This window comes from Lycorma delicatula, chromosome 2 (genome assembly GCF_047948215.1).
Source record: "Lycorma delicatula isolate Av1 chromosome 2, ASM4794821v1, whole genome shotgun sequence".
Classification (NCBI taxonomy): Eukaryota; Metazoa; Arthropoda; class Insecta; order Hemiptera; family Fulgoridae; genus Lycorma; species Lycorma delicatula.
In genome coordinates this window covers 32,481,189-32,498,051 of record NC_134456.1, presented here as the reverse complement: position 1 = coordinate 32,498,051, position 16,863 = coordinate 32,481,189, and the positions used below count along the sequence as shown (strand labels likewise).

At 32.2% G+C, this 16,863-nt stretch overlaps 2 protein-coding genes across 5 annotated transcripts in view; one reads left to right on the top strand and one right to left on the bottom strand.

The window, feature by feature from the left end:
* The window catches only part of Ssu72 (Ssu72 CTD phosphatase), a 41,017-nt gene extending 38,301 nt beyond the window's left edge, over positions 1–2,716 (top strand). For both annotated transcript variants that reach the window (XM_075358603.1, XM_075358604.1), the window contains exon 6: positions 2,139–2,716. In XM_075358603.1, coding sequence (XP_075214718.1) covers positions 2,139–2,240 — 102 coding nt within the window. In that variant the 3' untranslated portion in view covers positions 2,241–2,716. The remainder of the gene's footprint in view (positions 1–2,138) is intronic.
* Positions 2,717–12,939: 10,223 nt separating this feature from the next.
* The window catches only part of Ns3 (nucleostemin 3), a 49,136-nt gene continuing 45,212 nt past the window's right edge, over positions 12,940–16,863 (bottom strand). The window contains exons 11-12 of one of the 3 annotated variants that reach the window (XR_012755442.1): positions 13,203–13,288; positions 12,940–13,098 (exon numbers count right to left, since the gene is read on the bottom strand). Coding sequence is in view for 2 of the 3 variants with exons in the window: in XM_075358599.1 (XP_075214714.1) it covers positions 12,963–13,098 (136 nt within the window). In the remaining variant the exon portion in view is untranslated. Of the gene's footprint in view, positions 13,099–13,202; positions 13,289–14,278; positions 14,372–16,863 lie in introns of all 3 variants that reach the window. The other 2 variants (XM_075358600.1, XM_075358599.1) reach the window with 2 other exon arrangements.

The window sequence follows — 16,863 nt, the reverse complement described above, 5'->3', positions numbered from 1 at the left end:
TGACAGTCTTGAGTTAAACCATGGCAGATACAAGCGCTTTCACTGTTGAGGATTGTTTGGTAGTTGGCTTCTGTGTGGGTTCACAAACATCAGAACACAAAGAAGACAATGATAGACATTTTGAGCGACTTTGTTGTGTGGTTTGGAAAACCGCCGCCATCACGACCAATGTTATTCACATGGGAGAAGAAAACCTTTCAACGGGAAGTATTCTCGATGCACCATGTAGCATCACACTGAAACTTGTATTGCTGTGGCGGAATCAATTGAACATTTGCCAATGAAGTCAACCCGTAAGCAGTCTGCAGAATTAAGCATCCCACAATTGACTGTGCAAGCCCACATGCACACAACACCACATGACTACAACAAAAATTAATGATATCAATTTGGGTATATAGGAATAGCAACATGCTAGACCACATGACTTGAATGTTTCATGTTTTTGGCCATCCTCAGTGAATGAGTTGAGTGATTATGACTTGTAACAACGTGTGTATACATGTAAAATTCTGCTCGCATGCCTCCCTCATGCAAATGATCAAAAAACGTTAAGTTCTCTGACGAATGTGTGATTTATCATCGTAGTTCATGAAATCGTAACATCTTTTTTTGGGCAAAAGACAATCCGCACTTTTATGAGGAAATCAAGTGCAATGCGCCACATGTTATGATTTTGGTAGGGATAACGGCAGACCATCTGCTTACCCCTATTTCTTTAATGGTTCTATGAACCAGCACAGCTATCTTCACATGATTAACACGTGGTTGCTTCCAATATTAATGGCAAGAGGAATAGCTGACATCGTTACACTTTAACAAGATGACACTCCACCACATTTTGAATTTTGGCTAAATGAACTGTTTCCAAAACCGCTGCATTGGACTTGGATCATGAGGCCTTCCAGCACCATTGCCATGACCTTCACGAAGCCCAGACCTCACCACACCGGACAATGCACTATGGGAGATAATAAAAGAAGACATTCGTAAACGACAGTCAACTGAAAGACAGAGTTCGCATGACATTTGAAAGGCTCACCCATGATATGCTGGACCAGATTTAAACAAGAACACATGGCAGTGCATTAACCTTTGCATCGTACATGGAGGAGTGCACACTGATGTTATTGATAAATTGTAACGTTATTCACAATAAATGTTAATTAACCAGACATAAATGTTGAAATATGCTGTTTTTACATTCCTAACAATATTTATCTACATATCCAACTGTACTATGCTATTAACATGTAAAGGAACTTTTCGCCCACACTGTAGAAGGGAAAATGTTTCATAAAAGAAGATAATGAAAATTTATGAGTAACTGGGAAGCACTGTAAACTTACCAAATATCTAAAACATTTCTTACATATTACATCATCAGATAACTGCTATTAAATATTTACTTAATTTAAAAAAAATCTTTTCATGTAAATAGTTTTCTTAGTAAGAGGTTTCTTCATATTTAGTATCTTTGTATGAATAATAAATATTACCATTTTTTATAGAGTGATGACACATATGTATATAATGGTTTTTAGGATTTAGAGATTGACCAATTACCTAATTACCATTTTGGAAGTGTACATTTAAAAAAATTAATCTAAGGTAGTGTGCGGCGATGAAGGTCAGGGACTCCAAGGCTCCAATAGCTCAGGCTCCTGAGCTATTAAGACCGAGACCTGGCAGGGGTTCCCCTTGGGGTTACTCCTGTTAGAGGCAGACACAAAAGACCAACACCCAGTTGCAGAGGTGAGGTGGCTGGGAACAGCATAGCCGGGCCTGGCTGCCCGCCCTTGTGGTTAGAGGTGAAGGCACTTGCTGGAGCTGTGTGATGCTTAATGTGTATCCAGCTCCGGGAAGCAGGGAAAAAATCTAAGGCAGTGTTAATGAAGGAGCAGGTAAATCTTCTGTAAAGAATCCTTTGTTCACGTTTGATGTTCACATTATGAACAAGCATGAAGTATACTTTTTCTTTTTTTTTTAGAATATTTGAAAGTAAAATTTTTGAATACTTGAAAGTTCAGTAATTGGTTATTTTGTAAGTCTATTGACATATAAAAACTATGCTAACTGTTTATTTTAAATTATGTTATATGATGATTGTAATGAAATAATTTTATTTATGATTTCAGATGTCAAAGAGTGATGATCTTGATAATGACATTGATGAACTACTTCATGATTATGAAGCAAAATGCCAACGACCAATTTTACACTGTGTTTTATTTTATTAGGAAAAGTATGTTCAGCCATACTTTTACAGTACATTTCAGCTATGCTGAATAATAAGGATGTTACATTTTTTAAATGTTCAGTTGAAACAATTTATATACATTTGATAACTGAAATGAATGCGTGGTTTAAAAAAATAATGACATTAATATTGTGATAATGACTAACTTTACATAATTATTTATTTTTATTTCGTCTAATTATTAAATAAGTGGAGGTTTACGTAAAAATATCTATATGTATGTAATATATCTATGCTATTTTATTTTATCCAATTAATTTTTAAGAAAAATGTGGCTTATTAACTAAGTTTTATTCTATGTGTATTATTATATAAGGATTATGATGGAAATATTTCTATTTAAGTAAAAAAATATAAACTTCATGTTATTTAAAATTATATAGTAGTTTTATAAATATTACTTATGAACATTAAATCAGTTATAAAGTTTGGTTGCTTTGTAACAATAAGCACCTACCTTGAACTCTTACATTTAACCTGTTGGTCTTGTATCATTGAAACTTCACCATTTAACTGAACACAGTGACAATTAATGGGGTGCAGAAGTGCATTTGTTTGTGAAGTATCTGTGTGTGAGCATGTATATTACATGCATTACTTGTATATATTGTACAATATATATACTCATGTAAAATTTCTGATATTTATTATTCCTGAATAATTTGCTGCTGTTATCAGTGTTTGTGTGTATCATCTAGAATTGGGTTTTTTACATAGTATCTAACAATTTATATCATATATATATATATATATATATATATATATATATATATATATATATAGTCATTAAATAGGCAAACCAAATTAAGTATTAGTGTATTTGTTTATTATTATAATCATCATCCATCACAATTAAATTACTTTTTACTTCTATCCCTTGTCTCGGCTTTGCCCAATATAGAACTTTAAAAAATTGAAAATAGTTTTTTAGTAATTACATGTAGACTGTTTTTCTCTTAGTTATCACTATTCACAACTTGCTGGATAAAACAGAACAATTTGAATGCATAAAAATTTTCAATAAAATAAAATTTTATAAAACATGATAAAATAAGAGAATTATAAAACTTCTGAGTAAATTTATTTATTGTTTTGTCATCTATTGGTATCAGGATTGTGTTTGGTGAATAGGATTTCCAGTTCTGGAAAATCCTACATATAATTTGTTGTGGAGAAACATTAAACCATTCAGATCCATTCTGTGATTGAAAGTTGGTTTTACGATTTGTTAATAACAGTAGCAAAAGAAACTCTGATGAGGAAAGGTAGATGTTTAAATTGAATTGGTAGATCTACAGGGATCATAGGGATTCAAGTAATAAATACAATTTTTCCTGTCACTGGTACTGTAAGAATTAGAGCTTCAGTGATATTGTTACATCTCTGATTTGTAGTCTGGTTGGGAGATTGAAGATTGCATCAGTATTGGAGAACCAACTTTTAATTTCAGTGTATGTGGTGGAAATCCTGATGGACTGAGAACCAATCCTGATTGAGAGCGTTAAGAAACTTGCAGATATGAACTGCACCATCAGTGCTTAAAATTGTTTCAATAGATAGATATTCTTGGAAATTACTAACAGAATTTTCAAGAATAATGTTATTTATCTCTTCTGCTGTTTATATTCCTTAGTGAAATTATTGCTCGTTTACATAATCCCAGTCCATTTTTAAATAAAGATAAATCAAAAGCCAATTTGAGCTTCTTGAAGATTGAACTCTTATTTTGAGCAGACATATACATTGCTATTAAAGTCTTAGAGAACACTTTGGCATAGATTCACGTTTTATTCGTTCATAAATTTTAGTAGCTCTAGAAGTTCGTCTCTGTGACCTTACCAGCCTAAGCATTATGAAAATATAAATACAGAATTGAAAGTCAAATCTAAGCCAATTGTGCGTATGGCTTACACTGATGAAATTTCAGAATATAAAAATCTACAGAGTCCTGGTTTACTTGCCTGAGGATGAGTTCTTGCAGGTTGCTATCAGATTAGACAATGACATTAAATTTAGTAAAAGAAGTTGTTGATTATTTGTTTTTTTTAATGTATTTATGATTTTATATAGTGAGATTTGAATTGTGGTAAAAATTTTGTTCAATTGATTCACTAGAGTAGGTTTCCTAGTTGTGAAACTACACGGTGTTCTAAATTCAGGTTAATCTATAAAAATAAAAATTATCTGAAAAAATGTTTTACTTCAGATTTAAAAATTGTTTTTGCTATTATTAAAAGACCGAAAAAACAAATCTTTTGAATGATTTTTTTTTTTTAACAAAAACTTACCTTCAATCACACTCAATTTATTTATTTGAAATAATATTATATTCCTTCTCTATGAATCATGAGACCTTGCCGTTGGTGAGGGGGCTTGAGTGCTCAGGGATACAGAGTAGCTGGACCGAAGGTGCAACCATATCGGAGAGGTATCTGTTGAGAGCCAGACTAAGGAATGATTCCTGAAAGAGGGCAGCAGCTCTTTCAGTAGTTGTTAGGGGCGTGAGTCAGGACGACTTAAACGGCCGTATCAACATCACTCAGTCCTCTGAGTACTGCGCAGCTGAAAGCAATGGAAAACTACAGCTGCTTTTTTTCCAAGAAAATGTGGCTCTCTGCATTTTCACATAGCAATAATGGAGGCGCCTTCCTTGGTAAAATATTCCAGAGGTAAAATAGTCCCCCGTTCGGATCTCCGGGTGGGGACTACTAAGGAAGGGGTCACCAGAAAATTAAAAAATAACATTCTACGAATCGGAGCGTGGAATGTTAGAAGCTTGAAAAAGGTTGGTAGGCTAGAAAATTTAAAAAGGGAAATGGGTAGGACAAATGTGGATATAGTAGGAATCAGTGAGGTTCGGTGGGAAGAGGAAGGCGACTTTTGGTCAGGGGATTTTAGAGTAATTAACTCAGCGTCAAATAATGGGCAGGCAGGAGTAGGTTTCGTGATGAACAAGAAGATAGGGAGGAGAGTGGAGTATTTCAAAACGCATAGCGATAGAATCATTGTAATAAGGATAAAATCAAAACCTAAACCGACAACGATTGTTAACGTCTATATGCCTACAAGCGCCCATGATGATGATGAGGTAGAGTGTGTATACGAAGAGATTGATGAAGCAATTAAACACGTAAAAGGAGATGAAAATTTAATAATAGTTGGAGATTGGAATGCAAGCATTGGAAAAGGCAAGGAAGGAAATATAGTGGGTGAATACGGGCTGGGCAAAAGGAATGAAAGAGGGGACCGACTTATAGAATTTCGCACGAAGTATAATTTAGTAATTGCCAACACCCAATTTAAAAATCATAATAGAAGAATATACACTTGGAAAAAGCCAGGCGATACTGGAAGGTATCAGATAGATTATATCATGGTTAAGCAAAGATTTAGAAATCAACTCGTGGACTGCAAAACTTACCCTGGAGCAGACATTGATAGCGACCATAATTTGGTGATAATGAAATGTAGATTGGGGTTTAAAAACCTGAAGAAAAGGTGTCAGATGAATCGGTGGAATTTAGAGAAGCTTGAGGAAGAGGAGGTAAAGAAGATTTTTGAGGAGGACATCACAAGAGGTCTGAGTAAAAAAGATAAGGTAGAAAATGTAGAAGAAGAATAGGAGAATGTTAAAAAGGAAATTCTTAAATCAGCAGAAGCAAACTTAGGCGGAATAAAGAGAACCGGTAGAAAACCTTGGGTTTCAGACGATATATTGCAGCTGATGGATGAACGTAGAAAATATAAGAATGCTAGTGATGAAGAAAGTAAAAGGAACTATCGGAAATTAAGAAATGCTATAAACAGGAAGTGCAAACTGGTGAAAGTAGAGTGGATTAAAGAAAAGTGTTCAGAAGTGGAAAGAGAAATGAACATTGGTAAAATAGACGGAGCATACAGGAAATTTAAGGAAAATTTTGGGGTACATAAATTAAAATCTAATAATGTGTTAAACAAAGATGGTACACCAATATATAATACGAAAGGTAAAGTCGATAGATGGGTGGAATATATTGAAGAGTTATACGGAGGAAATGAATTAGAAAATAGTGTTATAGAGGAAGTTGAGGAGGATGAAATGGGAGAAACAATACTGAGATCTGAATTTAAGAGAGCATTAAAAGATTTAAACGGCAGAAAGGCTCCTGGAATAGACGGAATACCTGTAGAATTACTGCGCAGTGCAGGTGAGGAAGCGATTGATAGATTATACAAACTGGTGTGTAATATTTATGAAAATGGGGAATTTCCATCAGACTTCAAAAAAAGTGTTATAATTATGATACCAAAGAAAGCAGGGGCAGATAAATGTGAAGAATACAGAACAATTAGTTTAACTAGTCATGCATCAAAAATCTTAACTAGAATTTTATACAGAAGAATTGAGAGGAGAGTAGAAGAAGTATTAGGAGAAGACCAATTTGGTTTCAGGAAAAGTATAGGGACAAGGGAAGCAATTTTAGGCCTCAGATTAATAGTAGAAGGAAGATTAAAGAAAAACAAACCAACATACTTGGCGTTTATAGACCTAGAAAAGGCTTTCGATAACGTAGACTGGAATAAAATGTTCAGCATTTAAAAAAAATTAGGGTTCAAATACAGAGATAGAAGAACAATTGCTAATATGTACAGGAACCAAACAGCAACAATAACAATTGAAGAACATAAGAAAGAAGCCCTAATAAGAAAGGGAGTCCGACAAGGATGTTCCCTATCTTCGTTACTTTTTAATCTTTACATGGAACTAGCAGTTAATGATGTTAAAGAACAATTTAGATTCGGAGTAACAGTACAAGGTGAAAAGATAAAGATGCTACGATTTGCTGATGATATAGTAATTCTAGCCGAGAGTAAAAAGGATTTAGAAGAAACAATGAACGGCATAGATGAAGTCCTACGCAAGAACTATCGCATGAAAATAAACAAGAACAAAACAAAAGTAATGAAATGTAGTAGAAATAACAAAGATGGACCGCTGAATGTGAAAATGGGAGGAGAAAAGATTATGGAGGTAGAAGAATTTTGTTATTTGGGAAGTAAAATTACTAAAGATGGACGAAGCAGGAGCGATATAAAATGCCGAATAGCACAAGCTAAACGAGCCTTCAGTAAGAAATATAATTTGTTTACATCAAAAATTAATTTAAATGTCAGGAAAAGATTTTTGAAAGTGTATGTTTGGAGCGTCGCTTTATATGGAAGTGAAACTTGGACAATCGGAGTATCTGAGAAGAAAAGATTAGAAGCTTTTGAAATGTGGTGCTATAGGAGAATGTTAAAAATCAGATGGGTGGATAAAGTGACAAATGAAGAGGTATTGTGGCAAATAGATGAAGAAAGAAGCATTTGGAAAAATATAGTTAAAAGAAGAGACAGACTTATAGGCCACATACTAAGGCATCCACACATACTAAGGCACAGGTAGAAGGGAAAAATTGTGTAGGCAGGCCACGTTTGGAGTATGTAAAACAAATTGTTGGGGATGTAGGATGTAGAGGGTATACTGAAATGAAACGACTGGCACTAGATAGGGAATCTTGGAGAGCTGCATCAAACCAGTCAAAAGACTGAAGACAAAAAAAAAAAAAAAAAAAAAATATATTAATATATTATTCTGTTTAATCATTAGGCTTAATGTACAACCACCAAAGTTTTTAATTTAATTCACAGGCAGCCCTACAACTAGACTATGCCAAAAAAGCACTGACTCCATTGAATATAGCATTCATAGTATAAGTGAAATAAAATTGAATCTTGAAATCCCCTCACATAACTCAAAACAGTGAAGGAATAAAATTTATGGGAAACAACTATATAGCAAGAAAGACAATCTATTCATGGAGGAACTGCAGCATGAGAAAAAACCTGACCAAGAAGAAAACTCAAGGTTCCTGCAGGAAGTAGATATTCCTACTGCTTACATTGACTTGAGATATGAAGGCATTTTTCACAGAAACAGCTCATTTTTCATCAATGTTTTAACACTGTCCAGCTATAAATATATGCTGAACACAAATTTCTTCCTTCAGAAATTAACAGCCACCTTGGAATCTGTTAGGTATATGGTTCCTAAAACATTTACAAGAAGACTGAATGTTCTAAAACAATTCTAAAATGCTACCAGATTTCTTCAGTACAATAAATCACATATAATTACATTACAAAAATTCTCTTTTATTTGTATTAAAGAACCTTTCTGATGAAGCCTGTTATACACAAAATAATCCAGCTTAACCTTTACAGATCATGTAGCCATTAAACTGGCTATGACGGCGTCAGTTTTAAAACGCTGTTACAAAATCATTTTATATGGGATGTATTCTGTTATGCGTAATTTTGATGTACACAAAGTTAATTTTCAAATGTCAATTCAAAGTTTTTAGTAAATTCAATATATATTGTAAGTAAATGTTCATCAATGATACTATTTAAAATTATCAATGTATTTTCCACATAAGTCTGTCATGTTTACATATATTAAATGCTTGTTAATGTATTTCCAAATTTATTTAGATAAATTTAAGTCATGATTGATGGTGGACAGAGATATTTTTATATTTTATAATTCTTAGTATTCTAGGTAAAATTTTGCTGTGAAGAACAAAATAATTTTTTACACATATATAAAGAATTACAGTTATTATATTTTACATCCACTAGTCACTGTAGAAAATAACACATCCATTTTAAAGAATAACAATATCCCATGCCTAGCTTACTAGGGAAAATAGAGACTTCAGTGTTTCTTCTTCACTGAGCGAAATATATGACTGCATACCTGTATATACCAACTTTATCAAAATGCAAGAAATACTTACCCCTGCTCCAAGAAACCAGTTCTCTTGTATCTTAATGATATATATAATGTTTATATAACAACCAAAAATAATGTATTAAGAGATTATGTATTCCTTTATTTTGTAAAATAATGCATCGTATTCATACTTCATACTACAGTCAGCAGGGAAAATTTACAGTTACATTTTTAGTACTAATAATTAATGCTTTATAATTTTCATCAACTGGAATATATGCATGTTACTTAAATCATATATAAACTTTGTTCCAAGATTTTATTTATTTTTTTTTTTTTATTAGGTCATTTATTTTTAACTCAGTTTTGGCTATGTTTGCAAATTTTTTAGGTAAAACACTAGGTGTTTTACTATAAAAAAAACACCCCCACCAAAAAAAAACCTTTCAATACGCCGAAAGGTAGGGGTAGACTTCACTGATGCTAAGTAGGGAATAATAAAGCTTTCCACCATAAAGTTAAGAATGACTTCAAATTAACTCAGTACAATAATGGTTACATGTGAAAGAAGTTTCACATGTTTAGCATACAAGCCCCATCTTCTTTCAATTCCAGCAACATTTTGGTTATCCCTTGCAATAAGGGTTGGTCATATCAAAAATTGTTTCAGACAGAAGTTTTAGGTAATGTTTAGAGGACTAACAACCACTTTAAACCGATTTGATACTGTGCCTATTAAGGGAGGTATGAATTTTTTTTGTCTTCAAAACCCCACCTTTTTCCATCCCATGGACCAATAACAAAAAAATTTAATTACAGTTTTAAATTTAATTTAAGTTTTTAAAAGTTATGCAAGTTATTTTTAAGCAACAATTTGAAAGTGACTGGCAAAAAATTACAGATAGATGTGTGACAGATATTGTGTTCATAAGAAAGTTAAATAAATATATATATATAAACTTTTGAGCTAACGTTGGTTTTGGGGTCTGGGGGATGTGAAATGCGAAGATATGTCAAAATGTTTTGTAAGTCGAATCATAGTACCCAATACAACGGTAGCTTTCTTACGAAATCTACCTAAAACTACTGCAGATAAATTAAAAAATAATTTAGATGAAAAGCTAACAAAAATAAATAGCTTCAGTTGTACCAAATTATCTGCGCACATGGCCAGGCCAGCCGAATGATGAATGGACATGATAGAGGGTGTCTTCTAAAAACATCTTGTTGACTGTCTGTCAGCACGACACTTTTAAATTGTCCCATTTAAATCATATAAGCAATGACTCACCTCATATTATTATGACTATCGTATTATTATTATTATTACATCATCATATTTAGACTAATATTTATCTAAGGATTTATTGACAGTAGCAACAATCAGTTATTGTACTTTGGTGACTAATGTAATAATTAATTTTTAAACAACCCTCTCCTAAATATTCCTTTATAAAACTACAGAAAGATTGCGTAAATTAACTAACAATCTTCAACCATGCACTGCGAAGTTGTGAACAATCGTTAAGATTTTTTCATAGAATCTTACTGTAATGAATGAAATAAAGTGTACTGATAGTTATTTTATGCTTACAAACAATTTTATGGTAGTTTCACTGATAGTAATTAAACATTTGAAAAGTCTGCTTGCACAAAAATTTAAAAATGGCAATCAAAATTGAAAGGTTGCATCATTCATAGTTAAGGCACAAAAATTATTCCTGACGTTTACAAGTTTATGAAGGAAGAAGCAGATAAAAAGGCTGTGACAATTCCTTTATCAAAAGCTCAAGGAAGAACTGCTGCAGCATGTGGTGACAACAATTAATGCAAACTGAAAAAAATTAACAGATAGTAATGACAACAAAACAAAGCATTTTTCAACACGCAGGCTATTGACCAGCTTTTAAAAATCGTATCACAGGACTGGAAGACTTAGATAAATATATGGTAAGATGAACAGTTTGTAATTTTCACCTGTAAAATCATTTCCTTTCTACAGTGAAAATTCTATTAAAGCGCTACGAGAGAGTATTAACTTTCAAGGGCAGAAAAGCAGTTTGAAATACATTCTGAAGGATCTTGGCTTCAAGTAGAGAAGGACCCAAAGTAACAGAAAACTATTAATTGAAACGCCAGACATTTGAGAACAAAAATTTCTTATCTGACAGCAATAAAGCGTTTCTGAAATCAAGGACGGCCCAAAATTTATCTCAATGAATTGTACATACTTAGTAGCCACCTTAAAAATCAACTGTGGTCAGACAATCCCAACAGTAGTGTTCGACATCCAATCTCTAAAGACTACAGATTAATAATTATTCATGCTGGCAGTGAAAAAGGTTTCATCCCAAATCCTTGACAACATGGAAAGCAACAAATCAAACTGTGAACTATCACAATAATGTAAACAGTGATATTTCTATGAAATGGATGAAAGTAAAATTGCTGCCAAATTTGGAGCCGAGAGTTGTAATAGACAACAATCCTTAACATAATGCCCAAATCAATAAAGCCCCGAAATCAAAGTGCAGAAAACAAGATATGAAAGATTGGCTTGTCAAACACAACATTCCTTTCACCATTGTGTTATGTATGTACCCGAGCTGTACAAACTGATAAAATTGCACAAACCTAGATTTGGGGGCTATTTCCTTGATGAAGTTGTTCAAGAGAGGGGTGTCATGATATGTTAAGACTACCACCATATTATCCGAACCTCAACCCAATTACACTCAAATGGGCTGATGTTAAAAGCTATGTCGCTAGTAAAAATCATCTTCTATCTTTCCTCAAGTTCAAAAGCTAACCAAAGAGAAGATTGCTAGCATAGACAGAGTAAGAAAGTGTGACCACGTAAAAAAAATTGACGAGTATTTATCAAAGGAAAGTGAGAGCAATTCTGACTCCAAGATCAATGATGCAAGACTCAGATGACATGAGTGGGATTGAACTGTTTTGAGTACAAAAGTGAAGATACTTGAAAAGTAACCATTGACTTTTTTACGATTTGTATAAAACATGCCTTGATTATACTTTATTATGCCTTGATTGTTAATGTAGTGCTAATAGTTAAGTAATAGATAAAACTGTAACATTTTTTTAACCATTGAACATAGTTGTAACCATTAAGCATATTTTTTTATTGTAGCATATTTTTCATTGTAGGATAAGTACAGTAAAATATCGCTTTTTACTATTATTAAAATAAAATTTTTGAAACAGTTCATAATAGTTGTAATTAATTGGCAGAAAATATGTTTTTCAGTATTACACTAATTATTTTATAGCACTATTACAATTACAGACTTGGTCTTATTCTATTAAATAATTTCACATTTTATTGAATAAATTGGGATTAAAATAATATGTGTAGTTTATGCTATAAAGTACCATATTATACGATCATATTTTGATTTTAATATAAATTCTAACTTAATGCATTAATAACGAATTCATAATAATTATTTCTAAATAACATATTGAGGTGTATTATCAAATAGTTTAATCTTGATGAATGTTAGTTTAGCAGTTCACATTAGCTGCTGTGCTACAGGTATCAACCGATAGAAGTGAGCATTATGTTTTTGGTTAGGCTGGTAACGACACAGCCGCACATGCAGATAATTTGGCTCAATAGTACATAGCTAGAAACTAAGGTGAAGAAAAATTTCCAAGTGGCACCATAGAAACAAACAGCAACAGTTTATACATATAAATGGTTTAAGTGGAAAAATCAATCACAAATCGTTTAAAGAAATAAATTAATGAAACACTTGTTTAAATAACAACAAAAAAAAAATAATCAACAGATATATCAAAAGTGTGATAATAGGATATTTCACTTTCTATCAACCTGATAGGAACCAGACAGTTTGGAATTTTATCATGATCACATGCAAGAAAATTGTGAAAAAAGGAAACATTTTAAAAAATCATTCATAGAATTTATTCATCTAAATGTCTATATACACGTCGCAGTTTTTCTCTCTTATTTCTCTTCTCTTTATGATTCTTCCATGGTTTTTTTTCATTCCCTTCTGTTGTAACTGAAGCCAGAGATAGTGTTGAATCTGCAACAGATCTATTTAGAAAATTGGTTAATTCAGATTGACTGGAATAATTTTATATATATAAAACTGCTGAAAAAACTTTCCCTATTTACTATATCAAATATTTTTCACTTACTTTATATCAGATTCTTTTACTTTTTTCAGTCAGGTTCTTGCAAGCGTCAACATTTCACTTGTTTTAAAATCTAGTAACCGGAATTCCTGAAATTTAACTTTGATTCAGTCATTAAACATTCAGAACATATTCAGGAATTTAGCAGCCATTAATATTACTGGTTAAACCAGTAATATGACTTAAAATTAATATTTTAAAAATTGCATATAATATCCCTTAATAAGAATAAAATTGTTTCTCTTATTTATAATTTTGTAAACTTTCTGAAGAGATTATTTTAATATAAATAAAATTTAAATAATAGATAACAAAAATATAACTAACATACTTTATGCTGATGATTTATACTGAAAATAATATTCACAGATGGGACAAACTACTCAGAGAAATGGCAACCAAGTCAAGAATAACTATTACTATCTAACAAGACCATGAAAACTAACCAAACAAGTTAGTTGTGTAACCCAAAAAAAATTACAAAAAAAAAAGAATTACAAAAATCAAAAGCAACTATTTTAAAACATTTAAAAAAACTACTTTTTACTGTGTAAAATATTTTAAATTCAGGTGTTTCATGAAATTTATCAATAGGAAAAAAGTAAACTACAATCTTCAGACATTCTGGATAGGTTGGATCATAGGGAGTTTTTAAACAAGTTTATTTTTAGTGATGAAGCTATATTTCCCGTTTTGGGACGAGTACATCACCATAATGTTCAAGTATGGGGTACTGATCCTCCACATATCATTATGGAACATAAACATGACAGCCCAAACATTAATGTGTGATGCACAAGTAGATGAGAAACAGTTATTGGTCCTTTCTTTTTACTGAAAAATCTGTAACTGGAAATAACTACCTAGATATGTTTGAAGGATATCCACTGTTCCACATACCAGAGAATTTCCCCTCCAGTTCATTGAAGCTCCTCCACATTCACACAGGAGTACCTAATAAAACATTACCTCTGTGATTGAATGGTGAGAAGATTGGGTAACCTGGCCTCCATAGTCTCCAGAGATTACTCCTATCGATTTTTATTTGTTGGTTAATAAGTGTTCTCTAAGGTACTCACTGTCCACTTGCATCTCAGGTGCTGCTTTACATGCACTAGAGCCATAAGAAGTCTGGACAGGTACTGTTCAGTAATAGATGAATTTGCCCCTTTCTGTAGTGAAACAATGTGTTGCATTAACTGCCGTAACTCAAAAAAAATAAAAATGATAAAAACATAAATGTACATTTCATAACATAACATACAACTACCATACCATAAAGGTACGTGTGCACCAACCAGTTAGCTCCATTGAATTTTTTATTACAACTCAAAAAACAGATTTTGTTTTTAAATGTTATTGTTACAGCAGCTGATTAATCTAGAAATTAAAAAAAAACTCAATAGAAATTATGGACTTTGACATTTCTCATAATGTTTTTATAAATTTTTGCACCAAAATTAAAAAAAAAGTAATGCAATTTTATCAAAATGTTTAGGCTGAAAATCCTCTAGAGGTAATTAATAAGTAATGATATTTATTCCATAAATTTTAATTACAGAATTTCTATACAAAGGTCAATGTAATTTTTCAAATTGACATTGTGGAAGAGCTTCTTGTTTGCTAGTTTTTAACCAAACTTAAGTTGACCATTCCTAAACCATTGATAATAATTAGATCTCAGCGGTCAAAATAATCTAATACCACAGCATTAAAAATTAATCACTCCTTTAGAAATTCTATTTTCTAAAAATGTTAGTAGTTTTAAGACTGACAGGTGGTTTTTTGTCAAAGTAGATTTATTGTTTTCTGGCAATAGATATGTTATTGTTTCAGTCTTATATAGCTTGTTTTATTTTATTCAAAAAAATGGGTTTTTAGCTATTTTTCATAAGTATTGTATACTATGATGTGCTTTTAGTACTTAGATATTAAACTTAAAAAGGAAATTCTGTGAGGGAGCTAATATCTATGTTTTTTGTATTTTTTATACTCCTCTTCCATAACTATTTTTAACACATTCTCCTATATAGATCTTCTCTTTTCACTGAATCATACACTTTCACAGTATTGGTAAACTCCAAATTTAGTTTGTTACTGAATTCTTAAATCCTTTCAGCACAGATAACATCGACTGTATTCTTTTATGGACTGAAACCTTGTTGTTTCTTACTCAAACCTCTATCTACAGTTCCCTTAATTCTGCTTAAAATAACTTGTTCAAAAACTTTTGCCTTTAAACTGTCAAAGTTATTTCCGTAAAATTTTTGCATCGCTTCATATTTCCTTTTTTAATTAGCGGTACAATCTTATAATTTCCCCATTCTTTTGTTATCTGCTGAGTCTTAATGCTTTTAAAGACTGTAAAGCCACAGATTACCACCAGGACCTGCTGCTTTTAACACTTCCACAGTCACCCAAACTGGTCCAGGTACTTTTCCAATAGTTGTATTCCTAACTGTCTTTTCCACTTCCTTAGCTTTTCTTCTGGCTTAGGACACTCACCTTTCCTGTTGCTGTGACCTCTCTCTTTCTTGTCTCATTATGAAATCCTTATTCAACAAATTCTCAAAGTAGTCTTTCCAAACTTGTTTTATCCCCTCTGGGTTTTCTGTAATTCTTTCACCATCTAAGCTCTATTCAAGTTGTTCCCTGTGCTGGTGGTCTTTTCTTTGCCATTATCATACAATAAAATATTTTTTATTTTCAATAAAAGATAGTTTAGTCTCTGGATAAACTCCTGTGATTTTCTCTTTTCCACCACCACAATACTCTTACATTCCCTCTTTTTCCTCCTCATTCTTATTCTTAAATGACTATCTGCCTGATTTTTCTCCCTCACTTCTTCCTTAGCTCTTTAATTTCACCACTAGTTTGTCTTTCCCTCCTTCCTGTCATTATTCCACAAAGATTTAAAATATTTCCACTCTTTGTTCACTTCTTGGGTCTCAGTTGTGGGTAGCTTCTGCATATTAATTCTCTCTCACTTCATGGTCCTGTAATTTCCAATTTCTTATCCTCTTTAATTCCTACATTCTGTGTTTTTTTTCAACTCTATTTTAAAGTTGCTAATCAATATCTTATTGTTAACCATCTAGATTTACACTAGGAACATAAATTTTCCTCCAAACCTGTCTTCTACAATATTATTCCACCCCAACTATATTTTATAATTTTATGGGTTTCCCTTTTCACGAAACTAGATTTGCAATTTTTAGGCCATTCCTTTCATATGTTTGAAAATCTCCTTCTCTCCTTATTTTGTCTCCATATCCAAAATCACCCAATATTATCTCTACTCATTTATATCTGTTTCAACTAAACGCATCTAAACTTCCTTTATTTCTATATACGCATTATTCTGTCGCACTAGTTATTTCAAGTAAATCTTTTTTTACCATCTTATTAATAACAACTACCACTCTATTCACTGATCTCCTTGAATTCCCACTCCAAAAACGTTTTTACCCTTCTCTCTCTCACTCTCTCTCTCTCTCTCTCCGTCTCTCCCACCCACCCTTTTTGTAGATGATATAGGAGAACCAATGAAGAAGTGCAGAAATGATTGGAAGAATGGGACAGAAAGTTGAAAATGCGTGGGTTAAAGAATAATAAACAGAAAAAAAGAAATACTGTTAATAACAAGAAAAATGTCCTGGAGAGG